This window comes from Aspergillus eucalypticola (genome assembly GCF_003184535.1).
Source record: "Aspergillus eucalypticola CBS 122712 chromosome Unknown BO83scaffold_33, whole genome shotgun sequence".
Taxonomy (NCBI): domain Eukaryota; kingdom Fungi; phylum Ascomycota; class Eurotiomycetes; order Eurotiales; family Aspergillaceae; genus Aspergillus; species Aspergillus eucalypticola.
Genome location: NW_020290307.1, coordinates 326,089 through 344,682, shown reverse-complemented (window position 1 = coordinate 344,682; position 18,594 = coordinate 326,089). Strand labels below are relative to the sequence as shown.

Genomic DNA, 18,594 nt, shown 5'->3' with positions numbered 1-18,594 from the left:
TTATTCAGGGCTGATGTTGATAGGAGACGCGCGATCTCTGCAAGCGAACCAATGCAGTAGCAACGCCGATTGATCAGAATCTGGGACATCTTATTTATTTTCTCTCTCATCAGGCTGTCGATTCCATCCATCCACAGCGGCCTCTGCAATAGCCTATTCCAGAATCCAGACCGTATCGAAGCCGGGGACCTGCAAGGGGGGTGGGTTAGAAAGACGCGCCCAGGAAAATCCACGCTTACCCGGCGCGCTGCTAACGGGATAACTTGGAGGGGAAGCAGAACTATTCTTGGCCAGAAAATTTAAAAAAGCACCTCTAGGATGGAGGGGAATGAAGTGGCCCAGTGACGAGCACTCACCGACTTATTGGGTTATTTCAGGCTTACGAGGGGCCGGGGTGGATGGATGGATGGATGGATGGATGTTAGTAGACTAGTGATGCTTCCGTATAGTAGCGGTGGCCCGCGGGAAGGAAGGAGGGTGTGTGGGTGAAAAGACAACAGAATTAAAGGAGGGTGAGCCATGAGTAAACCAGCATCGTTATTTGAAAGCCGGCTGATCGAGTCGCTGCCCGGTTCTTGGCTATCTCGTAAGGCTAACATGGTCGTGCAATCATCATCTGCGCCTATGGCAGCTACGGTTGCGATTCGCTTGGAAAATGTCGCGATTGAAATTAATTCCCCCTCCATGAAGCCGAGCCGAGAGCAGCCGTTTGAGCAGGCAGGCCACTGGCAGAAAGCATGCGTGGCCAGAGCTTGCGTTGACCAGGCGCGCTGCTTTCTTGGGATTGGGAGTTATGTATGCACATCGGAGATTTTTCTGGGCAGTTGGATGCCTATCGTCCGAGATGCCGAACGCATGTATGTCTAGCATCGTCAGGGAAGAACAGGTTAGTGGTGAGTAGGCTAGTGGCTAAGTAATCTATCGACCTAGTTAGTTAGTCTAGTTGTGGGTAGTTAAGTTGAGAGTAGTCTAGCGGCCGGATGCAATGCCCTGGTGCGACATCGCGTATAGCTCCGTTGCGCATCATGCTTTGAGCAAATAGAGAGTCGTTAGCGAGCAATGGATTAGTCCAATCTAGTCGGTCGCTCATATGGGGAAGCGGAGTATACGGATGGGCCCGCTAAAACACCGGCGCAACACAAGAAAAAGGGTTGGACAAATCGAAGCTCCGCCAGTCCACCAGCGAAATTCTGGATGTGATGAGCTGGAATTTCTTTCCGACATCCACCCGGCGGAGATTAGCGCCCAACTGTTCACGGCTACTGCTACTGCGCGTCATCCATGTCGCCCCTCCCCTTCTCCCAGATGATAACCAGGCAGCGGTGACGGAGTTAGGGCTAGAGAAGTCCGAAGTCGACAATTTCATAAGAGTTTACTGAGACACTGACGGACGGAGGATGGGCGATTGATTTCCTTGGCCTGAGGCGGATGGGCAGCAATGAGCAATGAGTGGAGGAGAAGGGATATTAGACAGAATTAGTGAGGGAGCTAAGTCGAGAGTAGTCCTGCCTTGCTAAATATACTAGTTAGAACAGTAGTATATATTATAGTAGTGTAGTAGATGAAGGTTACATACCACTGCTCTTTCTAATGCAGTGTGCGATTCCCAGCAAGTGTCGGTCACTAGTACTCTCTCCGTAGACTAATATACTAGTACGTAGACCACGAGCCGGGATGACACTACTCCGGATCATCCACAATGAAAATAAAAACGAGGTTGATGGTAAATAGTAGGGATGATGATGAAGGCAGGAATGAAACTGCGTGTGACAGACGGTGCTAAAGACTTGCTAAAGATGCTCCCGAGCGACAATCTTCCCCCAATGCGGGGTATGTAGAAAAGGAAAAGGACGAGGCAACCAGCAGCAGCTCCCGATGGAGGAGAGCGAGTCAAGGCTGGAGGATTTCATTTCCCCTTCAATCTCCTCCCGACCATCTGACACCCGTCCGGTTTCCCTCTTTGCCAGCATCAACACTAGACCGGGATGTTCATTACTAGAGGTTACCAGGAAATGTGTTGTTACTAATTACTAGGTACTAACTACTACTTCTTTCTTTTTTGGTCCCTCTGTCTGACAGCCCAGCCTTATTCGGGATATAACTATCATTCAATCAACTTCACCAGACTTGTAAACCATCCTGGTGTATCACGTCGGAGTTGCTTTCTCCTCTCGCTTCATACTACTAACTAACCAACCCTTCTTTCCCCCCAGCCAATCTTTGTCTTAGTCTGGTTGATTAGTTGGTTAGTTAGTAAGTAAGTTAAACTAGTTGTAGCGTGGCCATGCATGAAATCCTGAACGCACTGCCCACAACTTTCACCCCCACCTCATTCATCTCCTCCCTCCCATCTTTTGTTTCGTCCCCTTCCCTCATCCAGCTTACGCATCACGAATCACGAATCACATATCCCAACCCCTGGTGGGAACAAGCAACCCACCACTTGATTTCGGTCGAGCTCGGTTAACCATGTGTCTGCTCTACTGCCGTTACGTCAATTGCGACCGGGGACAAGGGTTCAACTTCAGTTCCCAGCGAGGAGAAGCCGCTCAGACACATGATGCCGCCGGTCTGCGACTACGGGTTTACCGCGGCGGATGAACCACCGACCAGGTGCCTGGGATTCCTTTCCCCAATGCTAACGGATGCTGTTGTCTCAGGTTGATGGAGGAGACTGTAAGCTGGTCGACGTCATCGTCATCATCATCATCCTCCTCCTCCTCCTCTTCCTCGTTCCCCGATCTGGTTGACGGATTCGACTGCATGCCAGTCCGTATGGCACGAATGCCTTCCCTCTTTCTCCTCCACACTCTCGAGGCCGGATGTTTTTCCCCTCCTCTCCCTTTCGTTAGCTGCCACGCCAGTTGATCGGGGAGATCTTCCCAAAAAGCGGAGAAGCAGTGTCCATCTCTCATGGCAAATCAAGGTCTTGCAATCACTTTATGGGAAAATTGCCTTTTCCGGCCTCGCTTTTGCTTTCTTTCTTTATCACTTTTACCCCTCGTCTTGTCAATCCATTGCCCGTCCCTTGCTGATTTGTTGTTTCGTCCATTCCTCCCCCAATTCCATTCTCCCCCTCCCTCTTCCCCTCGCCGTTGGCCAATTTTCCCCCGGCCGGGTGCTAGAGTAGACATCTCAATCTTTTCGCCCATTTGACCACATGCAAGTCACGCCATTAGCCCGTCTACAGCCTTTGGGTCTTAAGGATCGGCGACTTACAGCATGGTGCAAGCCCTGGCGTCACTCCCGCATTGCCAGTGATGCGACCAGCTGTCAGCTTTGGGCTTTCATTGACGGGTCTGTCCAGTAAGGTTCTTGGTGCCGGTCGACCTGGAGGAGCTGTCATGTATCTGTGGTGGCACCAGACTATAATGTAGATAACCCTACTTCCTGTATCCCGGGTATATGGGGGGTGCCGCCACTAGCTCATCTTCTCGACGGCTCATTCGGCGATACCGTCACAAAGTCAGGCCTCCCTGTCCGTTGCATTGCGTGGATGTACCCGGTACATGTAGGGGCCAAGTAGATTACCAGCCCATTTGTAATCTATTCAATTCCTCGGCCTCGTGATAGCGAGCAGGGTACTCGCAAAAAATACCCCGTCGCTAGTTGGCGCGCTGTCTGCCTCATAGTTAGTGTCATATCAGATCAGACCAGAAAAAGGCGGATGATAACGGGATGAGCAACCCCCCTTCATGGCTCGGCTTGGGCTCACCTCGCCAGCATCGGATCGGTTAGCATGAATTCCTGTTGGGGCGGGGAACTACACACGATTGCTTACACGTACGCCTATCTGCCCTGCCCCCCCTGTGTGCTGACGACCAAGTCATTGCTGGTGGATTGCCTCAGTCTCAGATGACTCGCGTCTAAGTAGGTTAGTCATAATCCTGCTGGGTTAGCTCATGGACTGGTGCGGATATTAGTGAGTATAAGCCTATGGCGCCACTACGGGAGTCAACTGGAACCAAGAAGTGCCGCCCGGACGAGGAAACCTAAAGGAAAAAGCAATACGAGCATCGACGGAAGCACACCCTACCAGTCGAATACTGCCCCCTCGTACATTTCTTGGTAACCAATTCCCGATCGAAACGGCCCCCTTGGCATCCGCTGGGCTGGCCATAGGCGGTGTCCGTAGTCTTCTAACTAAATGATTGTGCCTGACTCAGAGTGGTGGCTCAATAGCCTAGTGTGGTATGAGCTCCATATCATTTCGGAGATCCCGGTCGTGCAAACCCCGAAAAACCCCTCCCAGATGACAGACGGGAATTGAATAGTCGACGGGCAGACCAAAGCCCGCGATTTGCTGGAAGGACTTTCAGACGAAACTCTATCGTGTGCAGACGATGATCTATCGAGTGCGTGCTATAGACACTATCGATTGTTAATCGCTATCTTCGCGTGTATGTCGTACGTATCTAGCCGCTTCTTCAAGTGCGATGGGTCTCGGGCTTCCAGGGTCCAAACCATGAATGGCCAAAGTCTAAGTAAGCGTATTAAACGGCCTCTGCTGGTAACAAGCGGGCGGCGATTGTTTTGGCCTGCCTGTTCCATGGGTTCGACCCGCTGCCACTATTCGAGATCCACTGGTGCTAGTCGACTTACAGTTCGAAGCCTCACGGCAGTCCGTGAGCCTGGTTAAAGTAAATGGAAGATCTATCCATGTATCACCCGCTGATTCTATCGAGGAAGTGCATCCCGAGCTTGTTCAGTCGGCCAAATCAATAGGAAAGTAGGCAGCCCCTATAGTTCGCTATCAATGACGAACAGACAGCATTGGCGCCAGTCTCTTGGCTCCAGCCTTAGAGAAATCAACTGATCGTCATGAGCTTAATTGGCTCCGATGGCCATGACTGCCATCGTATCATATTAATAATTAATTTTGCCATGGACGGGCGGAAGGAGGGGGAACGGGACGACGAGTGAATCCCGCTGGTCCCTTGTCGGGGACCCATCACTGATGGAGCATTACAGACCGCGATTCAGATGAATTTCTTGAAGCCGCCACGTGGAGTGAACAAAGGCGTCAATATCACTCAAAACAGCTGATAGAGGCTTGAGGAATCGCTCCCTTTGAGTTTACGGCTGGCTGTCATCCAGCAATCGAATCGGTAGAATAGGCGCATCGCAGAGCCACCGAGAATATCGTGGCGTTGGGGGCGTTGTCCTCGTTGTTTCTCCCAAGAAAGATAGCCCAGAAGTACGTCCAATAGCAACGGATGAAGGTATCATGGCCACTGCCAGTAGGAGACCTACTGCCTAAGTAGGTAAGGTGAGTAGGACGATTGTGGTTTGGAGTGATGCCGATAGCAGACCCTGGGGATAGCTGCTGCTCTGGGCCAGTTTCAGCATGATACCTGCCGGCCCAGAAGGGAAAAGCCACACTTTTCGGTTGTTGCATCGCTGGTATCCCTTGCTGATAATTTCCGATCTGTGCTGCCTGGTCGGCCGGCTGGTCTGACATTGTTCTTTGTCCCATTTGGCTTTCAATACTTTTTTCTTCTCTTTTTCTTTTATTCCCTTTCCGTCTCTTCCCTCCGTTGATGCTTTTTTCCCTGGACGGCCGACATCATGATCATTTTTGGGGGGTAAAGAAGGGGCCGTCAGGAACTTAATTCCAGCAACAATTGCTTGGAGGGCATGGCTCCTACCACCTTGGTACAAGGATTGACGGGATATCCTTTCCCAGCACCTTGGCGAGAAAAATAAATAAATCAATGAAAATAAGAAATAAATGAATAATATAGAAAAACAAAAACACAAATAAGTAACAACAATGTACATAGTAATAGTCATAATTGAAGACAGTACGAGAGTAGGAATAGATTTTGATCATTTTGGGTAGGTACGAAGTAGTAAGTTAGTTCCATCGGTTAGCCCACGTCCTAATCAGACCTTCCATCTTACACATACCTACTCCTACCTCCCTTTTCACTGTCGTACAGAATATCCCATACGTAGACACTGCTTGTTGTATTGGCGTGACCATGCTGTGATCCGCCTCAGCTCTGACTCCTTTGGAGCGCCGTGCAATTGCCTTCGGTCGTGGTTCTATCCAGAATGTTATATGGCGGACTACCGTCTCCTCTTCCAGCACCATCGACTTGGGGTGAGTTAAATAGAATAAAAAATAATATGAAAACATGGACGGGCACCTACTTACCACCACTGGTTACCCTTACCTAGTTAGTGGAAGTACCTAAGAGGAAGGTACCAGGGACGTACGTGTCAAGGTACCTGTCAGTAATTTTGACCCGCGAAAGATAGTCGATACAATCCTGATACAGTAAGCGATACTAGCGGTCCGTCGAGGTTTTGCAGCCAGGATGCAGGCAACTAGACCATGTTTAGACTAGTAGATTTCTTCCAAGGCCAGGTTCTCTCTTGGTCGCCGATGATTGGCCGAGTCTATATCCTAACCTTTCAGCGTTCTAAGGCACAAGCGGACAGGGTGGGGATCGGTGTTCCCCTCTTCCCCCAAGCCATCTTGACCGGAAGACGGTTCAGTAGGATGGGAAACCTTGGGTCTTGGGTAACTTTGTCTGGGGGTTGCTAGCTCCAAACTTCCACTCTTTCTCCCCCCCCCCCCTTCTCTTTACCTCCCGAACATTGAATCGACAAGCGGGACCCAGATAGCCTTGGCCTGTCAGTCAGTCTAAAAGAGATTCCTAATTTAAGTGCCACTGCTTGGTGCCCGTATGTATGTATGTATGTACTTAGTACTTGGATACTTCGTTTGATACCAAGTGTTTCCCTCCTGACCTCCAGGGTAGATTGTAGTAGGTAAACATGGTAAACCCATGTTCAGAAACGATGGGGTAAGAGATACTTAACAAAAAGAAAATAAAAATAAAAATAAAAATAAAAGCGTTGACTTTTGATTTCTTCTTCTTCTTTTTCTTCTTCGTCTTTCACCTCCACTTTTGCATAGGGTGTGGGATATTTCTTTTCTTCTTTTCTTTTTGTTTTTTAGTATTATTCTGATTTTCATTTGTGTCCATTTCGGTCTGGTGAAAGAAAATCCCACAAGTGGTCCGAAGGAAATACTTCAACATAGTATAACCCGATCTTTCCGGGGTAGGGGTAGGGGTACAGGAAAAGAAAAAGTGGCCAAGTCTCAAGCTAGCCCGGCCGGGTTACTGGCCAGAGGGGAGCTCCACCGGCTGGAGGAGACCAAGAGGAGGTTCCAATTCATTATTTGATTACCGCTGGACAGTAGTGAAGGAGCTTAGCAGCCCGTAGTAGCTGCTAGGTACCTACTAGGTAGAGCCAGAACGATGCGGCGTTAGAAAAATTACACGGCCTGCTCACGAGAGCCGGAGAGGCAAAACGAGGAAAATAAAAACGAACAAGAGCTTCCATCCCATCGGCCAGTCAGCTAGCTCTTTTTTTTCTTTCCTCTCTTCGTGCAGTAAACTAATCCTCCTCATCTGGCTCGTCGAGTATTTCTTTTCCATCTGCCCCATCTGGAGCAGGTGTTCTTGACTTTCTCGTCTTTTTCTCTCCCCCATCTTCGACCTGTTTTTTTTAATTTTTTGTTTTATTTTCTCCTTCTCCAACAGCCATCATCATCCCTTGACTTGGGGTCTGGCTTGCGTACCTGGAAGGAGAACCGCCTGAGACCCGCAGCAGCAGCTGTCTGTGTCTGTCTGCCTTTTGTATCACAGAAACGTTGCAACCTCGCCCGGACCGACCAGTATTATTACTACTGAACTACATCTGAGAAATCCGTTGGGATTGTGCTTTGCACTTTCTCTTCTACATCTCTCCCTCTCTCGCCTCTCCGTCATCGCGTCACTTGTTGGTTTTTTATTTCGCACTGCGTGTTCGTCTTTGATTATTATTTTCAGTATTATTCTTAGATCCATTGCTAGGTACGTCTGGAATACCTCCCTGTCGGCTATGCTGGACCTCCAGGGCCAGCCTCACCTCCATCCATCCACCTTCACTACTGCGCTTCCCCATTTGATCCATCATTCGGTCCTGCGACTTGGCTGCCAATCGACCTGCCTGTCCAGACCTCCAATGATTACTGTCGAGGCTGCATGCCGTCGGACTTAATTTGCAGTGACATTCCTGTTCCCTCCGCTTGTCCAGACCTCCTTCCCTCTTCTTTCTTTTCCCCTCCCACCCGCTCTCCTATTTTCCCTCCACCATAGCTATCCTTACTACTTACGGGCCATACTTCCAACCGTTTTCTCCCTCCCCCCTCTGTCGCCTGTACGATTTCTTGTCGTGTTTGTCTGCTCATACTTTATTGCAAATCTATTTGTTCTTGCTGTCACTTACTTTCTGCTTTCTTTTTTGATTTGTTTTCATTTATTTGCATCTCTTCTTATCTTCCTGGAATCCGTTGTTTGCTCCCTGTGTTCCTATCGCCTAGCCGGCCCACTCCCCGCTATCCTTCTTGCGACTCACCTTTCAATAGCTTTCGATTCTGCACTTGCATTTCCTCACCATGGCACCTGGTGGTGGACGAGATTTTAACTGCACCTGGGAGCATTGTAATAAGGTATGGATCTACCCAGTGTCGCTTTTCACTTTCCACTCTTTCGCTTGCTTGAAGGCGTTATAGTTTCCGTGCTAATGGCAGTAGTCCTTCAATCGCAAATCAGATCTGTGCAGGCACTATCGGATACACACCAATGAGCGACCGTATCATTGCACGGTCAAGGACTGCAACAAAAGCTTCATCCAACGGAGTGCATTGACAGTGCATTCGCGAACGCATACCGGAGAGAAGCCTCACGTCTGTGACCACAGAGGATGCCACAAGGCCTTTAGTGACGTATGTACAACTAGCTCATTACTTTTCTTATCTGCTAACCACCACAGTCATCGAGTCTCGCTCGTCACCGAAGGATCCATACTGGAAAACGGCCGTATATCTGCCAAGAGCCAACGTGCGAACGAGCGTAAGCATTGGCCTGGTTCTCGTGCTAATGTCTTTCTAACAACGTGAAGCTTCTGCCGCAAAACGACCTTGACCAAGCACCAACACCGCTCCCACCCCCCAGGATCCATGACCCGACTGCCCTCGGAAGATGCGGTTTCCGAGCACTCGTATCAAGGGCCGGTCGCCGTTCCTGTGCCGAATGAACAGTATCTCTTAGCCCAGCAACCCTACTACCCTCATACCCCGACGCCAACTCATGAGTTTTATCCCCACCAGAGCCTACACATAACGCCGGTGCCCATACAAGAACAGCCACCAATCGTGACTCAGCACATCCCTGTCACGTCGCCGGTTGACGTACAGCGTGCTCAGCAACACTACATGCAGCTTGTGCAGCAACAACAGCAGCAGCAGCAGCAGCAGCAACGATACGATCCTGGCCGTCAGGGCTATCTGCCACCGGAGTTCCAGCAACCATACCATACCCTACCCACAGCGGAAGGCCCACCGCTGATGGTGACCAGCACTCACAGTGACTACAAGCCGCCGGCCCGCATCCTGAACCAGCCCGAGGGGACGGACTGGGGCTTCCTGGGGGTTGGCTAATGAGCCGACGAGTGCCTTTGCATGATTCGACAGCGAGTGTTTCAGACTAGGAGTTACAATGCGTTTGTGCTTTGAGTGATGCCCTATCATGACTGTCATTTACGAGTCCTTAATTTGGTCAGACGCCTCATCCGCTGCTATTCCTTTATTTTTCTTCATCTACGGCATAACGCCTTTTGTGATCTTTGCGGACTATGATGTTTCCTTTGGTTAAGTTGCGCCCCTCCTTCGTCAAAAGGCTGCGAAGAGGTTTTATTTTTGTCATATTCTTGATACCTTGGCAAATGATGCAATTTGCTTTTTTATACCAGCATAGCCTATATGTTCGCTTTGGGTCTAAATGACGTGCTGGGCAGCTGCGAGCTGACGGGCACGGATACAGAACATGGGTGTATGTACTTATTTCCGAAGCTTTTAATAATGCCTTCCCCCCTTCGGAGTACTCTTTTCCAGTGACGCTGACGGGGCGCGCGACGTAGGCCGTCGATCAGCACCTACCAGAGAAACAAAGCCGTGCTGACAAGGATGCTATGGACCGAGGAAGTAAGTAGTGCCTGCTTGGCTTGGCTCGGCTCGGAGGGGAAAAAGAGAAACATGGGGGCGCCCATTGTTGTCGGGCCATTGTTCTAGGAAGCTACTAGCCTGTCAGGAGCTTCCTTAAGACTCTACCAAACCAACGTCAGCCAAGGATCGACGGCTGAAACGGTTGGGGGATGGAAAAGGGAAGGAAGGAAGGGAAGAGGCTCCACACGTCGATGGCGCTTGTAGCAGCAAAGACCAACCAGTCATGGGGTTGAAGTCTATCTAGTTTAACCCACGACTGTCGTAGCGCCTGATCGACCCCATCCAGCCGCCCACCCATATGGTTTGGTTTGGTCTGGGGGGTGTGTGTATGGGAAGGAATACACGAGAAGGAGGGACGGAGGCAGAGAGGAAGGAGGGGGAATTTTTTGGTAAGGTGCAGGTGGGCCGAACGACCACACACATACACGCACACACCATAGCCCGAATGAGATAGTCTAAGTCTAAGTCTACCGTAGTTTAGGGCGAGAAGTGCGTGTATGAGAGAAGGAAGAGAGAGAGAGAGAAAAGCAAAAGACTACGATTGATTCGATGACCTGGCACTTGCGTTTGGTCGCTTTTCGATCGACTGTACATACATGCATGCGCCAAATTTGGATATTTTTTTCTTTTCTCTTACCACATGAAAAGGAATGGCTGTGATATCTTTTGGCTTTGTAAATCTTTTTTTTTTTTTCTTTTGGCTATGTACTTACGCGTCCACCAAACTTTGTAAGTTTTGTTATGTCGTGGTATCTGATTCCAGACAGACAGACAGACAGACAGACATAGAACAGAACAATAGGAAAGAAAGAAAGAAAGAAAAGCGGATCCCGATCGGTAAGATATGATAGAATATGATGCCCATCCACTGGGCAGAACCGGACGGAGCTCTCCGACGCGAAAAGAAACAAAGGGTAGTAAGTTTAGTAGTGGTTTAAGTTAGTTAATTAATTGAATCAATCATATTCTCGGGGATAAAGAATCCGAGACCTTGGTTTAGGGTAGTGTAGTTAGTAGTAAGTAGTAAGCAGTTTAGGGGGGTGTGGAACAAGAGAGACAGAGAAAAACTGGTTTTCTGTGTGTTTAGTTCCTTGTATTTGTTGTTGTTGTATAGTGTGACTGGCACTAGACTAGACTACTAGTTAGTAAGTAATCTAGCCGGGGCGGGGAGGGGGCGGAAGTATGTACTGTATTAGACTAGACTGGACTAGACTAGATTTATTATTTAGTTAGTTAATTAGTTAGTTAGTTGGCCAGTTAGTTAAACTAGGTTCTGGGTGCCCGGATTTGATGATCAAGAACTGGGTTTGGTTAGCATAGGATGGGGATGGGGATGGGGATGGGATGGCGATGGAAGACAGAAATGGAGAAAGGGGGAGGAGGAGATATACGATGATGATGATAGTAAGTGATTGATTGTGATTGAAGTTCAAACTTCAAGCTAAGAAATTCATCCTTTCTGGTTCAATGCCGTTTGTATGGACGGAATGTTTGTACCTGATCGGATTTAGTCCGATAATTATTTACTATCTATCTATCTATCTATCCAGTTTAGAATGGAAAGAAAAAGAAAAACTTGGAAAGTTGGAATTGCTGCAGAAAGTAGGAATGAAATGATTCACGGTCAATATGGATATCATTTCCGTGTGACAGAGAAGAAAGTTTCGGTCTGATCTGAGTCTGACATAGATAGATGGATGGACAGACGGGCTGTGATCGCCCGTCTCTTTGGTTAGTTTTAATTAGTTAGATTTGAAAATCCACTTTCATTCCTGCGTGTGTCATCTGGGTGAGATGATGGATCTCGTGTTGGGGATGATGCGCAAGAGGGGAAAGAAAAGAGTCTAGATGGATGGGCTGTGGGGAAAAAAAAAGTGAAGATAGAAAGGAAGGCTGCGGGGGTTGCCTTGTCGTTAGTTATTCAATTGTTTCCGTAGTTTATTCAATTAGGTAGTTAAATGATTATAAATTAGTAGGCAATTTGTTGTGGATTAGAATTGACATGACAGGATAATATGACATGAACTGAGGATAATCGGATTCAATAATAGCTACTCTCTATGCTATGAGTTCAATTATTTGAGTAGTGTATTTCTCAGTTACTCCGTAAGTAGTAACATATTGATTGTATGTAGTAAGCTAAAGTAGATAAGTTATAGTATATTGTCTTACGACTGCCGGCTCCACAATCCTTCCTTAGCTACTAGCACTTAATCGAACAATCGGAAATCCAAATCCAAAGTCTAGAGTTAGCTACTCTGCTAACTACTTAAGTGTCAACTCAACTCATTTCCCAAAATAAGTCTGATTGCCGACGGAACTTAACTCATTCTTTGTTGTGATCGTTAATCCGTCGCCTATCTGGTTACTAATATTATACTAGTAACTAACTTATAGTATACTTAGTAACTAGTGAGTGAGTGTAACAGTAGGGTATGACTTACCTAACTGTTCTACTTTAACATTGGAAGGAAGAGATAAAGATAGTCTGGATAGGTAGTAAGTCTAGGTTTGCTTTGATTGGTTTTGGTCATATCATGCTGCACTGCTACTGCACCTCGCTTAGAGATTGGAAATGACATGGATGAGATGAGATGAGATGAGATGGTTGATACATACATACATACATACATGTAATATAACATACGTGATATATTACCCATTACTCGTATTTGTAATGTATTGTATGTATAGTAATATACATATAAATAGATACTACACTCTCACTACTTTACTTATCTATGGGATGATGAGGATGACAGCCCAAGAAAGTAAAATAAATGGCGACAGGAATACAAGTAAATGTGATGATGATGTGATGAGATTGCCTTTTCCTTATCGATCTACCAATCATGATGTTGATCAAACAGGAAGATAGTAAGTAGTAGCAGCTTGTCGGGGAATTATCGGATCGTTCATATGCTGGTAGTGGTGGTGGTGGTGGTGGTGGTGGTGGCACACCATACCACTCACACGGCTGGCATAAGCAATCAAGCCACCACCACCACTACCATCCTTGCTTATGGATTGGGGTTGGGTTGGGGTTGTGGTAGTGGATGAATGTTTATACCTTACTCGTTAGGTATATGATGTGGTAAAATACAAAAGTATAGGGCCTAAAATCATGTGGAAAGAAAGAAAGTAGAATAAGATAAGAATACCATCCATAAAAGCCTCATACATTCATCAAAAGTACCAGCATACTAGCATATACCCCACAGTCTTCTCCAAAGTTATCAGTCACCCCATAGTACCCACCCACAGACAGACAGACAGACAGACAGACAGACAGACAGACCAAAATTGAGGCAAGGCCACCACCACCACTCAAACACACACATCCATCCGGCCTAATACACGAACCAACCAATCCCAGAGTAGCGCAGCACAATCAACAAGGATATAGATAGATTGTACACGTAGCGACCATACAATACTTATACCTTATACCTACTTTAGTCTACACAGTTAGTTCATAGTTGATTGATTGATTGATTGTCATATAATACCGACTTATAAGATACCACGCCATTAATCAATCAGTCAATTCGTGTCATATGTTGGGTTGAATTTCCACTGAACATGGGGACAAAAAGTACCTTGCATGGGGTAGACTACTAGGGTTGGTTGACATGGGTGTAGGGTGTGTGCTGTATCTTTTCTTTTCTTTTTCGTGGGTGCTCATATTTGGAAAGTACTCCGTACTTCGTTGTCAGTGTACTGCTGTTTAAGGTGATGGATGGTGGTATGTTTCAGGTGCTTGTGTGAGGGATTATATCTACCTATCAGATTCTAGGTCATTCTTACTGGGTAGTGGTAGGGTAGGGATAATTGTGAGTAGAGGTATAAGGGTAGCAAGCAGTCAACTAAGTACTAGGATGTCGATGTCAGTTGTCATCAATCAATCAATCCAATACAAATATTGTTTCGAATTAAGATCATTATGTTCAGCTGGTCTCATGATCGACTCACCTGATCACTCATAAATTATCTCTTCTTGGTATCAAGCAGTTATACACACCCCTGTAGTAGCCATCTTAACATATTGTCTACGTGCATACCTATCCATCATATACCTATACCTACAGCAACAGCATAACTACCCAGTGCATGCCATCGGATCACCGGCAGGGCACAATGCGACAGACACATAGATAGCTTACTGTTCCACAACCCCCTCTAAACGTCGTGGCAATCCCACGCCACGGGGTAAGCTCCTCATGATCATGGAAGAGTCGTATTCAGTACCTGGCTGTGTTACTTTGTGTGAGTGTTGTATATTCTCCGATTAGGGTGATTGATAAGGGGCCGTTGGTCCGAGAGCGAGGCTGAAGTGGAAGCGTTGAACGGTCTGGGGTATCCTGCTCTGAATATCTGGTGTGAGTGGTTTGTAGGGCAGTGTATATATACTGCTGCTGTACTTGCCGTGCATTATTTTCTATAGTAGATGTATGTATATATCAGTTCACTTTCAATCTAATCGCATATCACGAGCGGATAGTCACCAAAGAATAGTAGCGGACAGTAAGCTTACAACTCTCCTCTCACAACCAAGCCCACATCACTCATCCTATCCATATACCGGCCTCATCTCGAAGTCTAGATGCTCACCTGCCAACTTATCTAGACAATAGAAGTATGTCCTGTACCACGTCGGAATGTATCCATCAAGGACAAAGACAACTCGAGACCTGAATCTCGAGCATAAAAGCACCTAGATCTCCTGTCCCCTTGGGTATCGACATCAGCATCACTACCACTTTCCTCAAGCATTACAATCCGAACCGAAGCAGTGACGAAATGCGTTTTACCATCCCTCTTACCCTCTTCTTCGCCGCCCTGGCTATCGCTGCTCCGGCTGCGGAGGCAGACAATGATGTCGACGCTGCAGTGTCTGAGGACCCTGGTCTGGCTGATGCGCAGCGTTGTCGGCCAGGATATAGACAGTGCATGGATGTGTGTTTCCCTTTCTTTCCTTTCTATCCCCCTTTGACGAGAAGGTCTTGATAAGGGAGGTTAGCTAACGAAGTGTAGAACTGCAACCGTCACCACGGAGGTGAACGTTGCTTCCGGGTAACTCCAACTTCTTTGTCGGATCAGTAACAAACCTTCTAACAACATGTAGGCTTGCTGGGCTCACTACTGCTAGTGACTTGTTCTATACGCACCTGATTGATCGTCGGGTAGTCTCAAGACACAGTGATTGATATGATATTGTGCTCGTTCCGTTGACGTCAACGCAAGCTATTGTCCTTCTTTAACTAAATCGAGCTGTTTATGTCACTTCTTTTCCACGCGTAAGCCAGACTCAGTAGTCAGTAGTACCGAATTAACCAGAGCAAGAACGTCAACAGTGACCAACAACGCCCCTGCCATCAGGAATCTCGGACAGTATATGGCAAAGAGCATCAGATGACGGCGGAGTATACACGCCCACAAGGCCGCAAAAACAGCCCAGACAGTGTATATTGTGCTATGAATGGCTAGGAAACGTGCTTGGCTCTGATTTTCTCCCGTGTGGAGAAGAGGCATGGCGCATGCTGCCACGATTGGCGCGGCAAAAGTATTGACGATCACTAGTAGTGGCGACCATGGATACTGTGTATCTCGGAACGGAATGTAGGCTGATTTCCATTGGATGCTGGATAAGGTGGCGTTGTGACCGGTGCTGAAGAAGTGTAATGTTCCGAGGAGTGCTGCTATGGTGGGTTTGATGGAGCTGTTACTGGGGATGAGATACCGGAGGCTGATGAGTTGGTAGTAGAGGATTGCCAAGGACAGCCCGCCTGTTGGAGTACTTGAGAGAATGCCTGCAAGGAGCATTGCTGTCGTGAAGATGAATGGACGTTCGAGTGGCCGATATCTTGGAGTGGTTGTAAATGCAGTTGCCAACCCAATAAAGACAAGGGCTAGCACCATCCGTGCAACAGTCATGCGCAGAGTTTTGGAGGTGTCATCTGTGAGAAAGCCTGCCAGCCAGCCGCTATTACTTGCTGTTTCTAGTGCATTGAAGACATAGGTGAGCAGCAGCGCACTTGGTATGCCGAGTCTGAACCAGAATATGTTTCCAGCCGCGTGGTCTCGCAGAGCTAGTCGAGTAATGTATAACACAACTACGGCGGTAATGACCGGGCTCGATAGCTGCCAAACCGAGCTGCTCTCCAGGCGATAGAATGATGTTCTGCAGAATGGCAGTTGCTCTTCGCGACAAGCCCGACTGAGCGAGACGACTCGACTCAGAAGCATGAATATCGTCGAGCAAGACGCTTCACGTACGCCTTTTGCATGGTTTGACGCGCCAAGAGTGCATAGCCCGAATGTCGAGAGAAAGATCAAGACCACTCGGTCCTCCCAGATGGTGTAGGAATTCGAAGCAAATCCGATGCCGAGAAGTAGAGTGAACATCACAGCCTGCCAGCTCCAAACTCCCCCGGGAAAGCACCTGCGCAAGATAGTCAAACCAGTCGGCCACATATTCCACACGACGCTGCCCAAGGCAGCGCCCAGAATCACTCCATCCGTGAGGGAACCCTGAGCAAAGTCAGCCAAAGCAACATGACTTGCCGCAGCAACCATCCCCATCGGGATCCCCACTCCCATCCCAGACCATTTCCTCAAGCCAGACCTCCCATTCACCTGGGAACATATCAAGACCACCACACTCAACAACAGAACCACCAGCCCCTCGACCATCTTCAGCGGATTAAAATGAGCCCACATACGCTTATACCCCTCTAGCATCCAACCCTGATATCTCCTCAACCTCTGATAATGCTCCCTCAAAGCCTCCTCATCCCCCAAATCCACCTCACCATCAAACCATCTATCCCACCCAACCACCCCCTCCCATCCATGCCTCTGATACTCAATCGTAAACCTCTGAATCTGCGCCCCAACCAACGCATTAATCTCCACCAAGCGTCTCCAATCCCTTCCATCCCTCCCAACAAACGCCTCCTCAATCGGCCGTCCCAAGTTACTAAACGGCACGGGCACCCCCATCAACAACGCCAACGTGCTCACGAAGTCCACCTGCGGCATATCCCTTCCCACAACACCAGTAACATTACCATCACCATCATCACCATCAACAACCCCCCAAACCTCCCTACTCGAATACATCCACAACGCAGCTCTCACCTCATCCGCCGCCTCACCCCCATGATTCCCATTCTCATCCATCCCATGATCCCCCATAACAACCAGCAACGTCTCATCATCCACACTCCCCATAACTTCCCTGATAACCCCATCCATCTGAACCAATCTATCCCTCATGCTCTCATGCCCCGGTCCAAACCGATGTCCGACGTGATCAACTCCCAGGAAATGGGCGATGATCACGTCCCACTCCTCCTTTTCCTCATTTTTACCTTTGAGCAAAGGTACCAAATGCTCGTACACCCCATCATCAACCGTATGTAAATCCTCCACTAGAAATGATTCATATGGACGTGACAGGGCGGGGTCAAAGTATCCCGGGAATAGTTTCATCCAGGTATCATCGCCCAACAGGACGAGACGTTTCCCTGCGTCATGGAGTTGCGATATCAGGTTATCTTCTGTGACTGCTGAGCCGGCAAAGTTGGACCCGGCTTCGATGAATGTGGGTAGTGTGCCGGTCGTGAGGGCTTTCAGGCGCTGGAGGGTGGTGGTGGGTGGGTCGGCGATGAAGGGGTAGAGGAGGGCATTGTGGGGGTGGGTGAGGGCTGTGGTGTGGAGGGTGGTGAGGGCGTTGTGGTATGTTTTGTTGTTGTTGTTGGTAAAGGTGGTGGGGATGGTGAAGTCGTAGCGGAGGGCGTCGATGAGAAGGATGATGGCTTTGGTGAAGGTGGGGGGTGTCCAGCAGGTTGTAGTGGAGTTGGTGGTGGTGATAGGAATGGGAGGATGAGAGCAATTGCTTTTCAGTTCGAGGGTTTGGCGTGTGAGGAGGAAGCCTTTGGTAAAGAGGTATAGGCCTGCGGTGTGGAGGAGGCTGGAAGTTGTTAGTTAGTCAATTGAGCTGGGATATATAGTGATGGTGGGGTAGTTACAGAATGTGGAGGAAGAAGAGTGGCAGATGCCATATTCCACTGGTAGTTGATGGTCCCATGCTGTGCTGGTATAGATGCTGCAGTGCATATCAATCAGACTATACTATCTGTCGTATTGTCTATCGACAGCGTACACAGATGATGATGATCATCACATTCTTCTTCATTTAGCAGAAGCAAAATCAACAGCCAGGCAGCTCTATTTACAATTCACAGGCAAATAGTCTCCTTGAAATTTTTGTGGCACGAACTTTCCCCTGTGTAACCATCACACAGCAGTCAAATTCACTTCAACCTCATTCAAAACAAAGTAACTTGTATACAGATCGATACTACTCTCTCAGAAAAGGAATTAAACCTGTCACGTACCATTACACAGTCAGCTGGTATTTCAATACCAAAACCCTTACTATTGTATATAACATACTTACTTACATAACCAAGCACTAACTGCAGTGGTTAACTAATTAACTAACCAACGAACTAAGTGAGTTACTA

The 18,594-nt window shown here is 48.0% G+C and overlaps 9 protein-coding genes across 9 annotated transcripts; 3 read left to right on the top strand and 6 right to left on the bottom strand.

The window, feature by feature from the left end:
• The first annotated feature begins 603 nt into the window (after positions 1–603).
• Positions 604–883, top strand: BO83DRAFT_382304 (uncharacterized protein). The gene has a single exon (XM_025532198.1). It carries the CDS (start codon positions 625–627, stop codon positions 865–867), a length of 243 nt encoding a protein of 80 aa, XP_025383618.1. The 5' UTR covers positions 604–624; the 3' UTR covers positions 868–883.
• Positions 884–1,340: 457 nt separating this feature from the next.
• On the bottom strand, positions 1,341–1,784 carry BO83DRAFT_150147 (uncharacterized protein). The gene is made up of 2 exons (XM_025526236.1): positions 1,577–1,784; positions 1,341–1,509 (listed from the first exon to the last, which is right to left on the bottom strand). Exons 1-2 carry the CDS (start codon positions 1,692–1,694, stop codon positions 1,373–1,375), a joined length of 255 nt encoding a protein of 84 aa, XP_025383617.1. The 5' UTR covers positions 1,695–1,784; the 3' UTR covers positions 1,341–1,372.
• A 742-nt stretch (positions 1,785–2,526) lies between these two features.
• On the bottom strand, positions 2,527–3,120 carry BO83DRAFT_150124 (uncharacterized protein). The gene has a single exon (XM_025526235.1). It carries the CDS (start codon positions 2,913–2,915, stop codon positions 2,586–2,588), a length of 330 nt encoding a protein of 109 aa, XP_025383616.1. The 5' UTR covers positions 2,916–3,120; the 3' UTR covers positions 2,527–2,585.
• Positions 3,121–4,890: 1,770 nt separating this feature from the next.
• Positions 4,891–5,833, bottom strand: BO83DRAFT_411662 (uncharacterized protein; the record flags this gene model as incomplete). The annotated part of the gene is made up of 4 exons (XM_025534330.1): positions 4,891–5,256; positions 5,313–5,354; positions 5,383–5,532; positions 5,809–5,833. The coding sequence occupies 4 exons, from the start codon at positions 5,831–5,833 to the stop codon at positions 5,090–5,092; spliced, it is 384 nt and encodes a 127-aa protein (XP_025383615.1). The 3' UTR covers positions 4,891–5,089.
• Positions 5,834–5,928: 95 nt separating this feature from the next.
• On the bottom strand, positions 5,929–6,799 carry BO83DRAFT_402828 (uncharacterized protein; the record flags this gene model as incomplete). The annotated part of the gene is made up of 5 exons (XM_025533565.1): positions 5,929–6,048; positions 6,161–6,165; positions 6,418–6,568; positions 6,597–6,640; positions 6,760–6,799. 5 exons carry the CDS (start codon positions 6,797–6,799, stop codon positions 5,929–5,931), a joined length of 360 nt encoding a protein of 119 aa, XP_025383614.1.
• A 771-nt stretch (positions 6,800–7,570) lies between these two features.
• Positions 7,571–8,326, bottom strand: BO83DRAFT_456007 (uncharacterized protein; the record flags this gene model as incomplete). Its single annotated transcript, XM_025537054.1, has 2 exons — positions 7,571–8,131; positions 8,283–8,326. The coding sequence occupies 2 exons, from the start codon at positions 8,324–8,326 to the stop codon at positions 7,807–7,809; spliced, it is 369 nt and encodes a 122-aa protein (XP_025383613.1). The 3' UTR covers positions 7,571–7,806.
• A 129-nt stretch (positions 8,327–8,455) lies between these two features.
• Positions 8,456–9,844, top strand: BO83DRAFT_456001 (putative C2H2 finger domain protein; the record flags this gene model as incomplete). The annotated part of the gene is made up of 4 exons (XM_025537053.1): positions 8,456–8,509; positions 8,594–8,785; positions 8,833–8,912; positions 8,962–9,844. The coding sequence occupies 4 exons, from the start codon at positions 8,456–8,458 to the stop codon at positions 9,497–9,499; spliced, it is 864 nt and encodes a 287-aa protein (XP_025383612.1). The 3' UTR covers positions 9,500–9,844.
• A 5,019-nt stretch (positions 9,845–14,863) lies between these two features.
• On the top strand, positions 14,864–15,270 carry BO83DRAFT_441103 (uncharacterized protein; the record flags this gene model as incomplete). The annotated part of the gene is made up of 3 exons (XM_025536312.1): positions 14,864–15,009; positions 15,098–15,136; positions 15,189–15,270. 3 exons carry the CDS (start codon positions 14,864–14,866, stop codon positions 15,268–15,270), a joined length of 267 nt encoding a protein of 88 aa, XP_025383611.1.
• On the bottom strand, positions 15,074–18,427 carry BO83DRAFT_149981 (GPI ethanolamine phosphate transferase 3). The gene is made up of 3 exons (XM_025526234.1): positions 18,097–18,427; positions 15,232–18,038; positions 15,074–15,149 (listed from the first exon to the last, which is right to left on the bottom strand). Exons 1-2 carry the CDS (start codon positions 18,153–18,155, stop codon positions 15,344–15,346), a joined length of 2,754 nt encoding a protein of 917 aa, XP_025383610.1. The 5' UTR covers positions 18,156–18,427; the 3' UTR covers positions 15,074–15,149; positions 15,232–15,343.
• Between the last annotated feature and the right edge of the window lie 167 nt (positions 18,428–18,594).

What these genes read in the sequence shown, in the direction of transcription:
- BO83DRAFT_382304 (XM_025532198.1), top strand. Translation starts at nt 625, where the DNA reads ATGGCAGCTACGGTTGCGATTCGCTTGGAAAATGTCGCGATTGAAATT.
- BO83DRAFT_150147 (XM_025526236.1), bottom strand. Translation starts at nt 1,694, where the DNA reads ATGATCCGGAGTAGTGTCATCCCGGCTCGTGGTCTACGTACTAGTATA. An exon ending in CTGCATTAGAAAGAGCAGTG is followed by an intron (nt 1,510 to 1,576) that starts GTATGTAACCTT and finishes ATATTTAGCAAG; the next exon opens with GCAGGACTACTCTCGACTTA.
- BO83DRAFT_150124 (XM_025526235.1), bottom strand. Translation starts at nt 2,915, where the DNA reads ATGAGAGATGGACACTGCTTCTCCGCTTTTTGGGAAGATCTCCCCGAT.
- BO83DRAFT_149981 (XM_025526234.1), bottom strand. Translation starts at nt 18,155, where the DNA reads ATGGGACCATCAACTACCAGTGGAATATGGCATCTGCCACTCTTCTTC. An exon ending in CTCTTCTTCCTCCACATTCT is followed by an intron (nt 18,039 to 18,096) that starts GTAACTACCCCA and finishes AACAACTTCCAG; the next exon opens with CCTCCTCCACACCGCAGGCC.